The sequence below is a fragment of the Dendronephthya gigantea genome, unplaced genomic scaffold, assembly GCF_004324835.1.
Source record: "Dendronephthya gigantea isolate DGI-Jeju-01 unplaced genomic scaffold, DenGig_1.0 000007F, whole genome shotgun sequence".
In the NCBI taxonomy this organism is placed as follows: Eukaryota; Metazoa; Cnidaria; class Anthozoa; order Malacalcyonacea; family Nephtheidae; genus Dendronephthya; species Dendronephthya gigantea.
The window spans coordinates 556677-572692 of NW_021163017.1; the positions used below are offsets into that span (position 1 = coordinate 556677).

Here is a 16016-nt window from a genome sequence, read left to right on the forward strand (position 1 = left end):
ACCATTAACTTTCGCAAAAAGAATGGCATATATATACGACATGTATATGTTCATAGACAGGTAAATGGCGTCATTCGACCATCAAAAGTTTCTCGGAATTAACTGTCTTGTTTTGGTTTTTAAAGCGAGCGCCGTCTCTGATTGGTCAGTTTGATCACAACAAACCGCATCGGGAAATTATAATCACTCATTCGCAAATCAGTCATTCAAAGTACTCGAGTATTTTGTACAACTGTGGACGGTGAATCGGCACTTTTTCTTTTGCATTGATTTTTTAAATCTTCTCAAATCATGGCTTGTATACAATGGGCACAGCCCGAACAAGACAGTCAATCGCATCGGACGTGGAGTAATGTAGTCGAAAACCCAACAAAACAGCATTGTAGTGACAATAAAGTTGTGTTCAATAACTTCAATTCGCGAGCCGCCGAAGAATTCATTCCTTTAGAAACGGGTGGAAACGCAGCTGATGTATTAAACCAAAGTACTGGGAAAGATAACAAACTGCTTAAAAGAAAGCTATCAAATTCACAACAGAATAACAACAGTCATGTCTCATCTACAGAGTCCGCATACTGCACGCCTTGGAAGTCTAAAAATTACGTTCAAGATCCAACCGGGTTTGTATATTATTCCCTAGATTCCTCCGTCATTTTAGCTTCTTTCAATGCTAAATCAACCCATTTGCCTTTCAGTTTAAACGAAGAGATACACGATTTTCTAAATTACATAAAACCACGGCCAGAAGAGGACGCAATTAGGCGAGATGTAGTCGAAAGAGTCAAAGCAGTTATAAAACAGCTATGGTCACAAGCGAAGGTATGCAATACAAAATTTGTGCACTGATTTGTACTCTGATAAAATTGAAGTTTTTAAAACGTTGTTTATTGTAGAATTTGTCTTGAATCAAAAGCAATTGTGTTTATCCCGCAATGACTCAAAAATATTTTTAGGTGGAACTCTTCGGAAGTTGCCAGACAGGGCTTTATTTACCAACGAGGTAAAATTTTTCAGGAAATTGATCTTTGTCCTAATTCTACTTTAATATACCTTAATAAAGTATACCCGACACTTCAGAAAAACGCGAGCTTTTAAAGGTTTTACTTGGCTATAATGAATACTTTGATGCCATTTGTACTGTAATTGTTTTCTTCAAAATATTTTGATAGCATCAAAGAGATTTTGTTATTAATGAAAATGACCTTTTGATCCCCGATATTTTGCAAAATGATGTTGAAAATTGTCTGTTTATAAATGTTCGTTTTCAATGCAGTTCAACAGCGTGTTGTTTTGGTTGATATGTAACTAATTTCTAATGGCATTTGCTCTGAATATATTTAGTGATATTGATCTCGTTGTTCATGGTAAATGGGAAAGCCTACCATTACGTACCCTTGAAAATGAGCTTATTGCAGAGGAGATTGCAGATCCAAATTCTATCCGTGTATTGGACAAGGCTGCTGTATGTAGTTACTATCAGAAATTCCAATCTTATTGCCTTTTACAAGTGAAATACAGTGATCTGGGAGTGTGTATTAATTGTTAACAATTAACTTCACTGGCATTGTTCCAATTTGCAGCAGTTTTATGGCAACCTAGTGTTCACTCAGGAATTTTTTGTTTTTTACATTATTTCATTTACTCAGCTGAGTAATGTGGTTCTCAGTTAAGGAGGCTTGGATCAAATTGCATCTTAAAAATTAAAAGCCCTTTCTTACAACTCTGACCCATGTATACTTGAAGTGACTGCATGGCATGCCCTTCAAATGCAAGCTGCCGTGGAAGTGCTTTATTTCCCCTAACCAATATTTGAATGAGTGTTTGTCACAGTTGGTTGCATGCTGTATTCAAATCAGGTTACTTCAAACCCTTAATGAAGGCTTTCTATGCAACATCTACAGGTTCCAATTATCAAAGTTACAGACAAAAAAACGCAAGTTAAAATCGACATCAGTTTCAACATGGACACCGGAGTTCAGAGTGCTGAAATGATTAAGGTAAATTGCAGATTTTTAGGCCATGGTGATTGATGTTTATGCATGAAAAATCACTGTATTATTCATGCTGTACATACAGTGTTTACAATGTCAGGAATCAGTTACCGGGTACTAGAGAGTTACTGACAGTTGATGTGTCAGTATAAGAGAACAACTCCATTTTATCTTTCCCAATCTAGAGTTACATGGATAAATATCCTGCGTTGCCTTATCTAACGTTTGTCCTGAAGCAGTTTCTGGTGAACCGAGATCTTAATGAGGTTTTCAGTGGTGGCATTAGTTCATATACGGTTGTGTTGATGATTGTCAGTTTCTTTCAGGTATGTCATCCATTCAGGATGTTCGTGTCATAATGCAATGACATATCACATTCTCTTTACTTAACTAATGAGGTCTTTGCAATATTCAAAATCTCTGGTCTAATAATATCTGGTTCCAAGGGAAGGGGGTTAGCAGCAAGGGGGTGGGATGCAGGCCAGTTGCCTGGCCTTTGTTGGCATACAACCAGGAATGTTGGAATGTATGCATGTTTGAAAACTTTTGAAAAATGAGAGGATAAGGTGTTACCTAGATAGTAAGGACCTCTCAGTAAAGAAACTTCCATATAAACCAAACATGATTTAAGCACTGCTTTTTCATTTTTGTACATAATTCCCTCAAAAAAATCCATCCCTGTTCTGATAAGAATGTGGTACTACTTCCAGTTTGAACAACCTGAAATGTCCTCCAAATCTTTATCTACCTGGCATATAAATAACACTACTGTTCACTTTCTTGAAAAATCAGCATTCAGGACATTTTCGAAGCACCAACAAGGACGTGAACCTGGGTGTCCTCCTCATCGAATTTTTTGAACTCTATGGCAAGAAATTTAACTACAATAATGTTGGCATACGAGTAGTTGGGAATGGATCGTATTTCAACAAGGAATTGGTAAGTAAAATTCAATCATAGCAGTTCAGAAACCATTTCTTATATTTCATTAAGCATGCATGACTTCTGAGTGGTATATTTTTACAATAGGTGTTGGGAAAATCGCTTGCAAACACAACTCATTTGTGCATTGAGGATCCCTTAACAAAAGGTATCATCTCGAGATCATTTGAATGTCTTGAATCCGTATATGTACTGCAGTATACCTCATTATCAACCCTTGTACCACACAGGAAACTACATTGGTAAAGGATCTTTTCGTATCAACGAAGTTATGAGGGCATTTGAATGGGCCTCAAGCATACTGACCCATGGCGTTCTACACAGTATGTCAGGATATGAATCCTGGTAAGTTTCTGTAAATGACTTTATTAATTGCATTGCACCATGCATATTTTGTGTCTGAGATCTCAACTATTTCTCTCCCCAAACTTTGGTAATGCAACTCACTTTGACTGAGATTGTATTTTATGTTAACTCTCATGTGCAAATAACAAAAGCATATCCTTCCATCAAATGCATTTCATTGGCAGCGATCGAATTTTACGTATAAAATGAAATGCTCGTTACTTCAAGTTTGGCCAACTCTCACAGGGTGGGCACTTCAGATCTTTAAAATCATTTAAAACCAGGGCCGGTTGTATGAAAGCTGGATAGCGCTATCCACCGAATAGTCTTTTCAATCGCTTTAAAATAACCTGTTGTTCGGTATAACTTTGATTAAACCTTTTATACTCCTGAATTTGGGACTCTTTAATCGTCGTTAGGTTTAAAAGCTGTTTTTTTAATGCTTTTCCAACATATTTACAACGGATATTTACACTGCAATATGGCAAAGAAACTGCCATTTACATTACAACAAAAAGACTGCGTGATATCTTGTCTGCAATTGATGCTTTTTGAGAGCTTTTTATGGTTAATAATTGCATTCGTTTTTTTTTGTGTACGGTGGTACATTTTTTCCTCGTGTACATGAAGTCTTAAAGTCGCGTAAACTCCAAAGTCTCCATGTTGAAATTAGGTGGGAAAACGCCTGTACTCAACGACGTCATTTTGTACCGTTTTACAGTAGTATCTTAGGCCGGATAACACGGGTTAGAAGAGAAGCGGTGGAACAGCGAGAGAGAATGCTTCATCTCTCCCCGTGCATTTCTCCAAACATACCAAGTTACGCGAGCGTCGCCACACGAAACACGACGCGAACCACGACGATACGATCGATACAGCACGACGCGAAAACGACGGACTCGCCGTCGAAGTCCGACGGCGCGTGTGGAAATTCTCAGTTCCTAAAAGCACGGCAAAACGCCACGCGAGATGGCGACGAACATAGAAACGGTGCAACGGCGAATCGCCGGATTCACAGAAACTTTAGGAGTATTGTGAGCCGCGTGAGTGACTCGCAAAACGGCGAATGGCGGAAATCCAGGCCGACAAGGGATTCAGAAAATGACAGAGGGAAAGAACAGCACTTCTCCAGAGAGACGCCGCCTCGAAACAGAAATATGAACAGCTCGAGCTCTATTGAGAAAGGACGGATACTCCAGGCTGCAAATTCTAAGCAATCGTCCCCAAAACGAAGCGCTTCGACAGAATCCTGTGGTATGAGAAGTAGCAAGGGAGTCAAGTCGATAAAGTATGTGTATATATTCTGCAATTTTATTTGCGATTTTCTTCTTTTGATTGATGTGAACGAGTAATTAGTTACGAATGCTTTGATATAAAAAAGGTATTACTTAGGCATCAGTAACTAAATTACTCGTTTACATCTATCAAAAGCAGAAAATCTGACATAAAAAAATCGCAGCAAAATTGCAAGTGCATCGTAAACGGGCCAAGGAATAAGAATTGCTTAGCAAGCGTGACTGTTAAACGCTTGAAAGATTTTTGGCCTTCGTTGTGTGTTTATGAGCTAATGTGTTGTGTGTCTTAATTAATCACTTCCATTGTCAGACATAAAAATTCGTTCGTTCACACCAGTCTTTCAAGGATTACACCTATTTGATTACTATACGAATAACATTGTTGAAGCAACCAAAACATAGCAAAAAATGGCCGTTGACTACTGATAAAGGCTATTTTCAGCGCTGAAGCACTCCAGACGGCGGGTGATAGAACCTCATTAGTTGTATCCAATCCTTTATATAACTTGTGCAGTGAAAATATATATATTTTGAAAACAAATCCTGCCGTTCGTACCGAGTTAATGATACCTATTCTTCGATCAGTTACTTCGTGAAGTTGATCAGCTTCGATGTTGCTAACTCGTTAAAAACGGTTTGGGTTATCCCGGGGTAAAAAATTGAATGAGTGTTTAATGATGTTCCCTCACGTTGACCAATGTTATTTACGATTATTTCTGTTTTATTTTAGGGAAAGTCATCCACAACGTGAAAGGTTACTCTGCTAACACACAGTAATCGTGTTCGTTACTTGATCAAGGGGGATAACTAGACAAAAATTATTTTTAGCCAAAACTTTTTAAACAATTATGCCACGTTCATATCGCACCATTGCAATTTTATCCAAGTGATCAAAGTGAATGATGACAGTGTTGGTACGTGACTCAAAAAGTGCCACGGAGGATGGTTCGGGTTTAATGGTGTGATCGAGGACTCATTCCTACATATAGGGTAAACTAGAAAGACGTGAAGGGTACGCAGTGGTATGCAAAAAGTAAATTCTTTATGAAAAGGGGGAAGTAAAAAGATGGTTCAAATTATGTAGATATCTTGGGCGGTTTGTATGGATTCATTGGATTCTCTTGTTGAGTTTTATTTTTTATTAGAAAGCCGCTTTCCACTTCATTCGTGGTGAAGTTCAACACATTTCTTTGTTTCTTGATTGAGCAGACAAGGTAGTAGAAGGGGTGACTTTGAAACAAAGGAATACTCAAGTGGAAACAAAGGAATGCCCAACGGTTCTTTTCCGTAGGCTTGAATTGGAAACCAGGCTTAGGCATGCGTCGGTTTGTGTGTGAACTGCCTGATAAAAGGGTTATATCGTTACATTTCGGGAATGCGGGCTAGGGAAGGGTGGTTGGATTTGGGACATCTTGAACAGTTCACATGCAAAACGGAAATGCAGCTTTGTATAAATGATTAGTTTTGTCGTTCGAAATCAACAATAGATAAAAAATGGGAGTATTTATTTTTAATGTATCATAGTATATATACCTGTAATAACAATATAATGGCAATATAGCTTTTAATATGCAAATAAACATCTTAATAAAACTGTAAAAAGAAACTGTCCATTTGTGTAATTTTGCTCGAAAGGAAAGCAGGTGTAATAAAAAACCACTTAGCTCTTTCTCTTACACCTTTCTTGGAATGCGAAGAATCCTGGGAACTAGTTTAGACATTTGCTCGTCGGGGGAAAAGCCTGGGTCGGTTGGACAAGACGTAAAATAGCGTTCAGCGGTTTATTTTTTAGTCGTATATAATACAAGGCTATAATCATATATATGTAACACAATCCAGTCTGGAAAAACCTCACCTGCTGAAGACGCAAATATAAAAGGATGTCCTAGCCACCATCTTTCAATCATTGTCTTTAAAATTATTGATACAACCTTTTTATAATATACTACAATTAATCTTACGATTTACAAATAACGCCAGCGTTTTAAGTCTAATATTCTTCTATATACACTGTTATAAACTAACCGTAGTTGGATATATCCGGAGAACTCTATATATAGACTGGAACCATAACTCTGGGAGAGAATTGGAGCCACCATTTAGAATTTAGTTCTGACGCGAAATATTTCATATATAACCCAAACTTTGGGCTATATATAAAACTGAAGCGGTTGAAAACGGCTGTGGTGAGGTGTAAACATTTAGAACAACTAGCCTATTCTCTGCAGTTATCGCTCCAGTCTTCGTAGAGCTCAATGGATTTACCATGTTGATTTATACAAATTTGCTACAAAAAAGCTTTGTTGTAGGGTGAAATTTGGCAGGTGCAATTTGCAGTAAATAATATCCTTAATTTTCATGCCATAAATGTTGCTTTAAATATCAAATTCATTATGAATTGACTGTTAATTTTTCGCTCTCAATCTCAATTCATTGTGAACTGGTCACTATTATAATAATGGTATTGTTCTACTTTTGCCATCCCTCAGGATTTCTCCATAATGGTATTGTTCTACTTTTGCCATCCCTCAGGATTTCTCCTCGGCAAAGCACGTCGCTTCGACGTGTTTCGTAAGATACGACTTGAGCGCGAACGACCGATGACATCTCTCGCACTGATACTGCTTCAGAGGAGAGTGCGTTTGTTCATGAGCCCGCAGATTAGAGCGGTCAGCGAACGACTTATCACACTGCTGACATCGGAAGGGTCGTTCTCCAGTGTGCGATCGGATGTGACCTTGAAGTAGCCAAGGTCGACTGAAACGTTTTCCGCACACATTGCATTCGTGAGAACGTTTATGCGTTAGCACGTGCATAGATAACGCGGGCATCGACACGTAACGCTTGCCGCAATACGGACACGCTTTTGCTTGCTTGCTGTCCAAACTTCGATGGGTTTGTTTATGGCGGGAAAGATTTGAAGAAGTCGCGTAGCATCTTCCACACAGGGAACAGCTAAATGCATTGCTTCCTGTTTCATTTTCATTGGAAAATTCATCCGATCTTTCATCTTCAATCCTATTTGTATCTTGCGTTGTGTTATCAAATTGTAATTCCGACTTGATCGTTGTTGACGATTGATTTCGACTTGATTTCGACTCATCGTTTGAATTATTTTCCCCGCTGTTGCTTTTTTTATGGTGCGATTTGTTTCGAAGAATTTTCAACGAGCTCCGATTTCTCGGATTTTTACCAGTCTTCGATCTGAGCGTTCGTCTCTCGAAGGTCTGGCTCTCCACTGGACTCCTCTTGTGGTTTTTGCGGCCTTGTCGACGCTTTGTTTTTCCTGAGGCGGGGTCTGGTCGGCTTTCGGAACAATTGACACTATTAGAGCTTTCTCCGGCGTGGATAATAACATCAGAAGATGACTCTGTAGAAGGAACCAAACATGTTTTGGAAGCATCCACAGACTTGTTTTCATCGACGCCACTGAAAAATGCTGATCGTTCAGAGGTTGACACCGCCACATCATTGTAGCTAGCAACGGCATCACTCTCTGCACCTAGTTTCAAGTGTTCTTCTTTGTTGTGCTTGGATCCATTGGCTAGGAATGAAGCAAAAATGGTTGTTGATCAAAATTCACTATACAGTAAAACTTATCAGGACATTCTGCAAACCTTCCTATAGCTTTGGGGTCAGTGTTTGGTCTACTCAGTGCCTTAAAAGCTCATGCATAAAATTAAACAGGTGTCGGTTGATGTGGAAAATTATTAACAAATGGTCTGGCCTGTTTGCAACTCAGTTCAATGAACCCTCTTGGCCTTTGTAGATGAAGGCCTGATGAAGAAATTGACGGAATACGTCCTAAAATGAGAAATATTGCGCTAACGGGCATGACTGGCTAAAACTCTGACAGTTTATGTCGAAAATGTTTAACTCTGTTATAGATGTGATATATATTGATGTACCTTGTTGCCTTTTCTTGCTCTGAACTGAAGACGAGTTTGGAGTTTTGCCGTTAGTTTTCTTTATCAAAAACGACTTGGGCATAGCGTTCGGTTAACCGTTCATGATTCTGGTCAGTTTCTTCCCGAGAATACTTCCCGCGTCGCTGTGAACGTCTGCAGCGCGTATGCCTTATCTTCAATGGATATTGTAGTTATCGTATCCTAGAGCGGTTGTATAAGAGTCTGTTCTCCCTTCATTTAAACCCGAGTTTGCGACCGAACGATCTATATATTTCTGTCAGCGCGGCAAATATAAAGTTCCCTGTATGTTGAACAGTCCTATCCTGTAAACAATTCAGACCCGGCGATTACTTATCCAAACCAAACTGCCTTCTAAATACTGCATTTAAGGAACTGCCAACATCAACTTCACGGCACAATTTGAAGTTCTTCCATCACGCTTAAAGCTCTCTTCTCTGCCATAATTCCGTGTTGTTTTTATTCCGTTGTGTGTTTTTTTGGTTTTCAATATCCAAGGCAAAGCAGTAACTATTTTGCTGTGTGTGTTGTGGGCATAGTTGTTATTAGTTATGCAGGCCTGTGATACGCTGCCTTCTGATCTACGGAAATCCATTAGCAGAATGCTATTTCAAACTATTTATACATTCGACACGATAACGGATGTTTTTTTGCCTAGCAGGGGTGGGGATGGGGCGTAGCGACGCTGGACAATATCACACAGTTACCATGGTTTAGTTAAAGTATGTTTACCGTCTCTCGGCTCGTCCTGCGTGTGATGTGAGTTTTTGTTTTTTTAATCAACTGAAGAATATTCGATAGAACAGGATATAACACCGGTCATTCTCTCGATGTTAAAATTTACTCGCGGTAGAATTGTAGGCATTTGTTATCAAAGTTTGTGCACCTAGGCTCAAATGCAAAAAGAAAACGTGGACATTTTGGGCCGAATCGCTTTGAGTAGAAATGCTGTCCGTTTGGCGTTTCATCAAAAATGAAAATTAATTAATACACGCACCGTGGTCGACTGTATTCCATGGACAAACATGTCCGCTTTAATGCAATGTTATTTTTGCGTGAAAAAAAACTCTAACATCGTCATAAAGGCATCTTGAATTTTTCATAACTCGTTATTTGCTCATAGGCAATGATGAGGGCATTCAGTATCATGCATTCACTCATTCGCACTGATCACGGTTATGCGTGAACAATATATATACTACTTTTCACTACAACAAGCTGTACACTTAATTCTGAGTAGTGCAGACGCACAGCTAAAAAAATGCCGTCTGTCTTTACAAGCCTTTTTACACAGATGCGATTTAAGTGCTTTCCTGAACACATTTCTGTTATTTGAGTTGAAATATTGCTCTGAATAAATCCAATAAATCGTTCGAATGCCCCTGGGGCGAAGCGCCCTAATCTCAAACCTTAAAGCTTGTAGAGTTTTATTTTGAATACATCATGCAACATGTGGTCTCCGGGAAACGACCGCAGTGAAGAACTTCGCTAACACGACGTTCTATATTTTCGCATTTTTGAAAGCCGCATCAAGAAGAATGAATTTACGAGTCAGGATGGCGAACATCCTTGTTGCATGGGTTTCAAACCAATTCAAGAAAAAGCGCTAACAAAAAAAGTCACGGACCTGTCTACTTAAACGCGAAATTCCTGCCAAAATTCAGCGCGTCCCTTCAGTATGAATTAATAATGAGAAACTTAAATTAAAATTACATATCCTCTCGAAACGGTGCGACTAAAGTGTACAGAAAATATTGAATACATATAGTGTTGTTTTTTGACACCAAAGATGTATAAGACGCCAAAATGATTCGCTATACCAGATCATTTTGCCTTTACATATTTTTTGGCATTAAGAGGATGTCCAAGTGACAAACAATGACTTTGGGACCCCTCCCTGGCGCAGCTTGTGGCTCATATTGGCACAGACACCTGTTGGTAACATACGCAACGCGATTTTTGGTTATAATTTATTCAAAAAAAAATTTTCATGTTTTTAAAAGATTTCGGAGCTATGAGAGTTCGTACGCTTTCCTCTGCGCTATGAAATTCGCAAAGACTTAGAAATTCTCTGTATACATGACCGCGAAATAAACATCGGGTAGATTGTACAAAAGCATCCGAGATATGATTTAAAATTTAATGAAAAAACAACAAACTAAAGCACGTCTACACCCACGTTCTGTAGTCTGGAAGACGAAACCGTCTCATTATCTGTATGCGGTACGAAATGGGTACAAATCCAATCGTGCTGGATAAATTGTTGTCATGTATGCAAACCACAAATGGCACTTGCCAAAACGCTGAGTTTAAGGAGGTTAACGATCTACGAAATATAAATATGTTGCCTTTGATTGTTATTGCAATCTGATAATCGTGAGCAATTCTTCCTAAACGAGGTGAATTTGCGTCAGTTTTTCGCAAGAGTCGTACTCCACTGTACAAGGAATGACTGATTTTTGTAACAGACCTCAAAACAAGCGGCAGGCAATATTGATTCAGTGAACATGCACTTAATACTAAGTAGCGTTTTTCTCCAAAATGAAACAGTAGAAACTCAAAAGACATTAAGCTTTAGAAATGACTAGTACAAATCTTCCGGCTGGTCTGAGCCCTTACAAAAATCGCCTCCATGCAATCCAACGAATACTGTTGTTTGAGAAACGGTGCTTTTTCGAAAGAACCCAGCATAATCGTTGAATAAAATCATTACAGTCGACTATTGTCTCCACGGCAACATAGTTAACGCGGTATTTCGTATAAAAAAACGTGTCAAAATGCATCCTATTCACGGTCTAATTTTGCTTTGTGATTGTATCCATGCAACAGTCTTGATTGGCCGAGAGGTTCTCTCTGTCGTTCTGACGTCTTGATAGTTGGATAAGGGTCACGTTTAGGATGAAAAATAAGATTATATTCGTGCATTATGGACATGATATGGGTACCCAGCTGCGCATGTAGTTTGATCTGTTATATCCCAACAAACGTTGATGATCCTCGCTTATTACACGTGACTCACACTCGGGCTCCGAGGATTCAGTGATCATTACAATGCACGCGGTAATGCTTCTTCAATTCATCGTTGGTAATTTGACGTAATTAGTAATGATATTGCATGAAATATATCAGGGACTATTAGGTATAGTTTTTCATCCCAGATGTTTACTGTCCCAGGAGTTAATAAACAGTGTCAGGGGATGAAAATATTTAATTGAATTTTAATTGTACAAAGAAACGGAATGACAGCGCATCAAGAAGAAGAGGAAATACAGCTTCTTGTATGACTCGATTTTGACTTATTATATTTACAGAACATAAAGTTTTTCACAATCGTAAGCGATAGTCCTAGCTTAAATTTAGCTTTCACGAAGCCAGTCACGAAGCTCTTGTTTCTGAATTTTCATCAAATTCTTTCTGGCAATCTCGACTCTTGAGGTAGACACATATTTGTTGAGTCGCAAACACGATCTACAGTGTCTTTGCAGAATGTTCAAAATCAAAATCGATCCACCAACGACAGAATCCTTCTTTTTTCTAATTCTTCGCGATCTTTGCCTTTCTCGTCGCCAAAACTCGCCGCATATTCTGGCGAGAAAATAAAAACGTGGAAAAATAGCTCAGTTCCAAGCGTCACAAACAAAGTAACTATAGTCTAACCGTTGTAATACCTCGTAAAACGGAACGAATGTCCTTCACACTTCCACCTTGTTGGTTCAGAAGAGTTTGAACACGGGTTTTAATCTGAAAGAAAATACAAAAATCTTCAAAAGAATTCGTTCATTTTGGCGGCAAATTTGAGATGAGCTGATTCGATGATTACCGAAGCAGTTCCCGAGCTGCAACACTCGACCACAGCACAATCGATTAGTTGAAGAGAGAAAAGGCCTGCGTCCAATCTTCGTAGGTAAAAATCTTCCTCCGTTGCTTCGTCTAACTCTTCACCCTCCCTGATCATCGCCTAGAAACCCGAGACGATAATCACAGACAAGTTACGAAGGCACTAAATCACAGGTTTCTCAAGGTATAAATGGGTTATGGTTTACGAGTGTGAGATACTGTATAAGACTCTTACATTCTTTTGTTTCTCGATCTGATTATCGCATTCCTGAACTCTCTCGAAATATTTAAAATGCAACTCGATGAGACGGTCCACCTTAAAATGATAAAAAACCTGTATGCACCACTGCACTTACAAAATAACCTGGATGGCGTGATATGTCTATATACTAAACTAATATACAGAGGTTAATGAGGACTGACAAAACATTCACATTTTCCTCACTTTAATATGATCGTTTTCAACGAATTTTTGAACCAATCTTGATCGTTGGTTTCCAGTCAAGTTTCGAAACAGCGACGCCAAAATGGAGAGCACGTGTTCTGCCGAAACAAAAAGACGGTTAAGAGCGTCCCACCAAAATCTAAGTCTGGCAATTTTAAGCGGGAAATCTTTCGACGCTTTCAAAAACGAAAGATATAAAACACACCTTCGTATTCGCCCTCTTTTGAGCTGATTTTTTTGTTGCTTTTTGGCGGCTATGGTGAACACAGAGAAGATACGGATAAGCAAGGTTGTTGATAAGAAAAAAAACAGGATAACTTTTGTGATTCTTCAAATAACCTTCATAAATAAAGAGAACAAGCTTCTCAGACCGAGGACATCGATAAATTTCGTGCAGTTGTCTGCTCCTTCAACGCCCTGCATCGCATAGTCCAGAACCTTCAGCGCACTGCGGCGAGATAATTTCTTCTCTCTATAAGATTAGAAATGGAAATACGTTTTATGTTTTAACCATTCATTTGTAAACACGAAGTTTCAGCCGCTTATGAAAATAGATTTCGTCACTGGTGTTTGAAAGCCTTTATAATGAGTATAAACCCGTGTTTGGGGACTCGAAAAACTTGTGGTATTCAGAAAGATGGAATTAAATTGAATCAAGAAATGTCAGTCAATCTGTTTTCCGCGAGAAAATTTTCCGGTAACTTCCAAAGCCAAGTCAACCGAAATGACTTCATTTCTGAGAAAAACACATTTTCCTGGCGCCAACCTCAACATCAGTATCATAAGTTGCAATCCTTGTCCTTTCAAGAATCGTTCTCGGTTGGGAACGGCCATCAATGAACTACACAAGCAGTTGAACAAGTTCTCCATATATTCAATTTCATTGGCCGTTTCCGGATCACGTGGCTTGTATGCCTGGGAAGACAAAAGTCAGGTTAACATCCTGGAAGATGGAAAAGAGGAGTTGTTCTTATATTGGTCCAATGTATTGGTCAGACTACCCACCGAGAGACATTGTAATAGTACGTCAATCCCATTCACAGCACCAAGAAGCTGACGGTTTTCTAAAAGAAACCACGAGTTTTAACACATCGCAAAGCTATGTCTATCAAAGAGGCGGATTTGTTCATGAAAATTTATGTTTATCGGACATATGTACCTTGTGTATTTTGCAATAATATCGACAAAATCTCACTGCAATATAACTTGTTTGCATCATACACTGGTGTTTTCTGCAATTATATCAGGAAATATACAAAATTATAAGACTCGTTTTCAGTCGATTTCGATTTCATATTTTCAGCTGTACCCTGAGTCTTTTCAGTAACCATGCGATGAGGCCCTGCTCCCCAGCAGCGATACAGATCTCCGGTTTCAGCTCGGTAATATTTTCCACGGTTCCTAAAGTAGGAAAATTCAACTTTGTTTAAAAACGCAATTGCAGTGTACTCGAGGAACCAGAATCTATGAAGGATTCTCGTGTGTTTTGTGGAAACAGTGTACTCAGGAAAACAGAGTCTATGAGGATTCTCGTGTGTCGTGTGGAAACAGTGTACTCAGGAAAACAGAATCTATAACGAATCCTCGTGTGTCGAGGGAACTCAAATCAAACAGTAGTTTGCAGTGAAGTATTTTCGTATTTCTACCTAGCGTATTGTGAACGCCATCTGCTTCTTCTTTGACGTTTTCATCCAAGCGTTCCAAGTTTTGGACTAACTGAGCCATAATCTGACACTCAAGCTGTAAATAAAACAACAACAATTTCACTTCGTCTGGCAAGCTGGGAGGCAAAAGCCACGAGATTTTCAAACATACCAACGCATCCAGTAGAACCTCAGTTCCATCTTCACTCTCGTTGAGGATATCTACATCTGTTAGTTCCATTAACAACTCCACTATGCTGATTGAAATATCTGACATTTGGTCAAGTTTTTATGTTTCCTCCATCTGGTTTCAAAACACATTTCTGCCTATCTTAAACTTTTCTTAATCGAAGTTTACTTGGCTATCTCAAGGAATATATTTTACGAAGATAAATGTTTGCAAGGATACCAGAGTTTTCATGACTTAAAAGCCCAACTATTGTCGGTATTGCATTTTGCTGAACAAGTATGCTGTAGAGCTCAGGGGCTGTTGCAATGACATGAAGTTTTTGAATTTCATCATGGACATCCAACTCGGATTCTAGGAACCTGAGACAAGGCAATTGTACAGACAAAGGTATACATATCAAACATGACTGTACATATATATAAGGGTACAGATCTCTGATTTTAAAAAAAAATTCTAAATTCAAAGAAAGCTTGATGGATGGATCATGCATACTTCTCAGGATTATCTGAATATTTGATTCTCATTTCCTGATTCTTCTTCACTTTTTTATCAAAAGAGACCAACATCTTTTTCAAAGTGCTGGAGTCTAAAGCTTCAACCTAAGTATCATACAGGGACAAATATCTTATTAAATAAAATGTTGAGCATCACACATACAGTGGGTGGAAAATTTAGACTTATTTTCCCAACGATAACTGTACCTCGGGTTCAGTTTCAGCTACCATCTTTAAAATCTGTTCCCGCTCTTCTTCGGTGATTTCAGGAGCTTCTTTTAGAGACACGGCAGGCCTTTTCACTGCTGAGCTTTCTCCAGGAATGCTCATCACATCCCTCTGTCGCTTACGACTTCTACCGCCACTCTGTTCATGCAGCAAATTAAATTTTCTAGCAAAGACTCATGGAAGCAAAGACTCATGGAAATGTCTCATAGAAAGGTTGTATTGTATCCAATTTCATGTGGTTTATAATTTCATAGTATAATACTAAAGTCTAAATGTTGAAAATATCATGAAGGTAGGTCAAAAGTAGTGAGTCTGAGTATTTGTAATCACTTAGACACTTAGTCCGTGCTTTAACTACTCACAAACAATGACGATTTCAATGTAATATAGTTGATCGCAAATTACATGTTGTGTTTATAAATAACTATACTGTTCAGTATACATTTGACGGGAAATTCACCTCGTATCCAGGACGGTTGTCTCTTTCTCTCCTATATTCCATCATTTGTGATCAATATCCTTAAAATATCGTTTATATAACCGATCTCTATTCACGAAAAACCTTTATTTTACTTCCAAAAATCCGTCCACTCCTTGGCAAAGATTGATTTCAAAGATTCGCGAAGTCAAAATACCGTGGAATACTTCAAATAACACAAAACATAAAGGTTCGTAGTGCC

General features: G+C 38.6%; 3 protein-coding genes across 3 annotated transcripts; 1 reads left to right on the forward strand and 2 right to left on the reverse strand.

The window, feature by feature from the left end:
- The first annotated feature begins 192 nt into the window (after positions 1 to 192).
- Positions 193 to 6121, forward strand: LOC114517263 (terminal nucleotidyltransferase 4A-like). The gene is made up of 11 exons (XM_028536935.1): positions 193 to 620; positions 696 to 819; positions 954 to 1000; positions 1342 to 1462; positions 1902 to 1997; positions 2177 to 2317; positions 2784 to 2930; positions 3021 to 3081; positions 3164 to 3278; positions 4000 to 4566; positions 5304 to 6121. Exons 1-11 carry the CDS (start codon positions 292 to 294, stop codon positions 5338 to 5340), a joined length of 1785 nt encoding a protein of 594 aa, XP_028392736.1. The 5' UTR covers positions 193 to 291; the 3' UTR covers positions 5341 to 6121.
- Positions 6122 to 6354: 233 nt separating this feature from the next.
- LOC114517356 (protein snail homolog Sna-like) lies at positions 6355 to 9072 on the reverse strand. Its single transcript, XM_028537051.1, has 2 exons — positions 8482 to 9072; positions 6355 to 8117 (listed from the first exon to the last, which is right to left on the reverse strand). Exons 1-2 carry the CDS (start codon positions 8561 to 8563, stop codon positions 7102 to 7104), a joined length of 1098 nt encoding a protein of 365 aa, XP_028392852.1. The 5' UTR covers positions 8564 to 9072; the 3' UTR covers positions 6355 to 7101.
- Positions 9073 to 11696: 2624 nt separating this feature from the next.
- On the reverse strand, positions 11697 to 15946 carry LOC114517035 (beta-catenin-like protein 1). Its single transcript, XM_028536676.1, has 17 exons — positions 15797 to 15946; positions 15316 to 15474; positions 15107 to 15213; positions 14834 to 14973; positions 14597 to 14694; positions 14428 to 14521; positions 14091 to 14182; positions 13941 to 14013; positions 13787 to 13845; positions 13548 to 13696; positions 13121 to 13253; positions 12987 to 13035; positions 12782 to 12879; positions 12572 to 12652; positions 12320 to 12457; positions 12168 to 12240; positions 11697 to 12084 (listed from the first exon to the last, which is right to left on the reverse strand). Exons 1-17 carry the CDS (start codon positions 15839 to 15841, stop codon positions 11996 to 11998), a joined length of 1677 nt encoding a protein of 558 aa, XP_028392477.1. The 5' UTR covers positions 15842 to 15946; the 3' UTR covers positions 11697 to 11995.
- Positions 15947 to 16016: the final 70 nt, after the last annotated feature.

Coding starts and splice junctions, on each gene's coding strand:
- LOC114517263 (XM_028536935.1), top strand. CDS start 292: ATGGCTTGTATACAATGGGCACAGCCCGAACAAGACAGTCAATCGCAT. Junction 820..953: donor AGCTATGGTCACAAGCGAAG/GTATGCAATACA, acceptor AAATATTTTTAG/GTGGAACTCTTCGGAAGTTG. Junction 3,279..3,999: donor ATGTCAGGATATGAATCCTG/GTAAGTTTCTGT, acceptor ACCGTTTTACAG/TAGTATCTTAGGCCGGATAA.
- LOC114517356 (XM_028537051.1), bottom strand. CDS start 8,563: ATGCCCAAGTCGTTTTTGATAAAGAAAACTAACGGCAAAACTCCAAAC. Junction 8,118..8,481: donor GAGCAAGAAAAGGCAACAAG/GTACATCAATAT, acceptor CTTCATTCCTAG/CCAATGGATCCAAGCACAAC.
- LOC114517035 (XM_028536676.1), bottom strand. CDS start 15,841: ATGATGGAATATAGGAGAGAAAGAGACAACCGTCCTGGATACGAG. Junction 15,475..15,796: donor ACAACCGTCCTGGATACGAG/GTGAATTTCCCG, acceptor CTGCATGAACAG/AGTGGCGGTAGAAGTCGTAA. Junction 14,014..14,090: donor GGTTACTGAAAAGACTCAGG/GTACAGCTGAAA, acceptor ATATAATTGCAG/AAAACACCAGTGTATGATGC.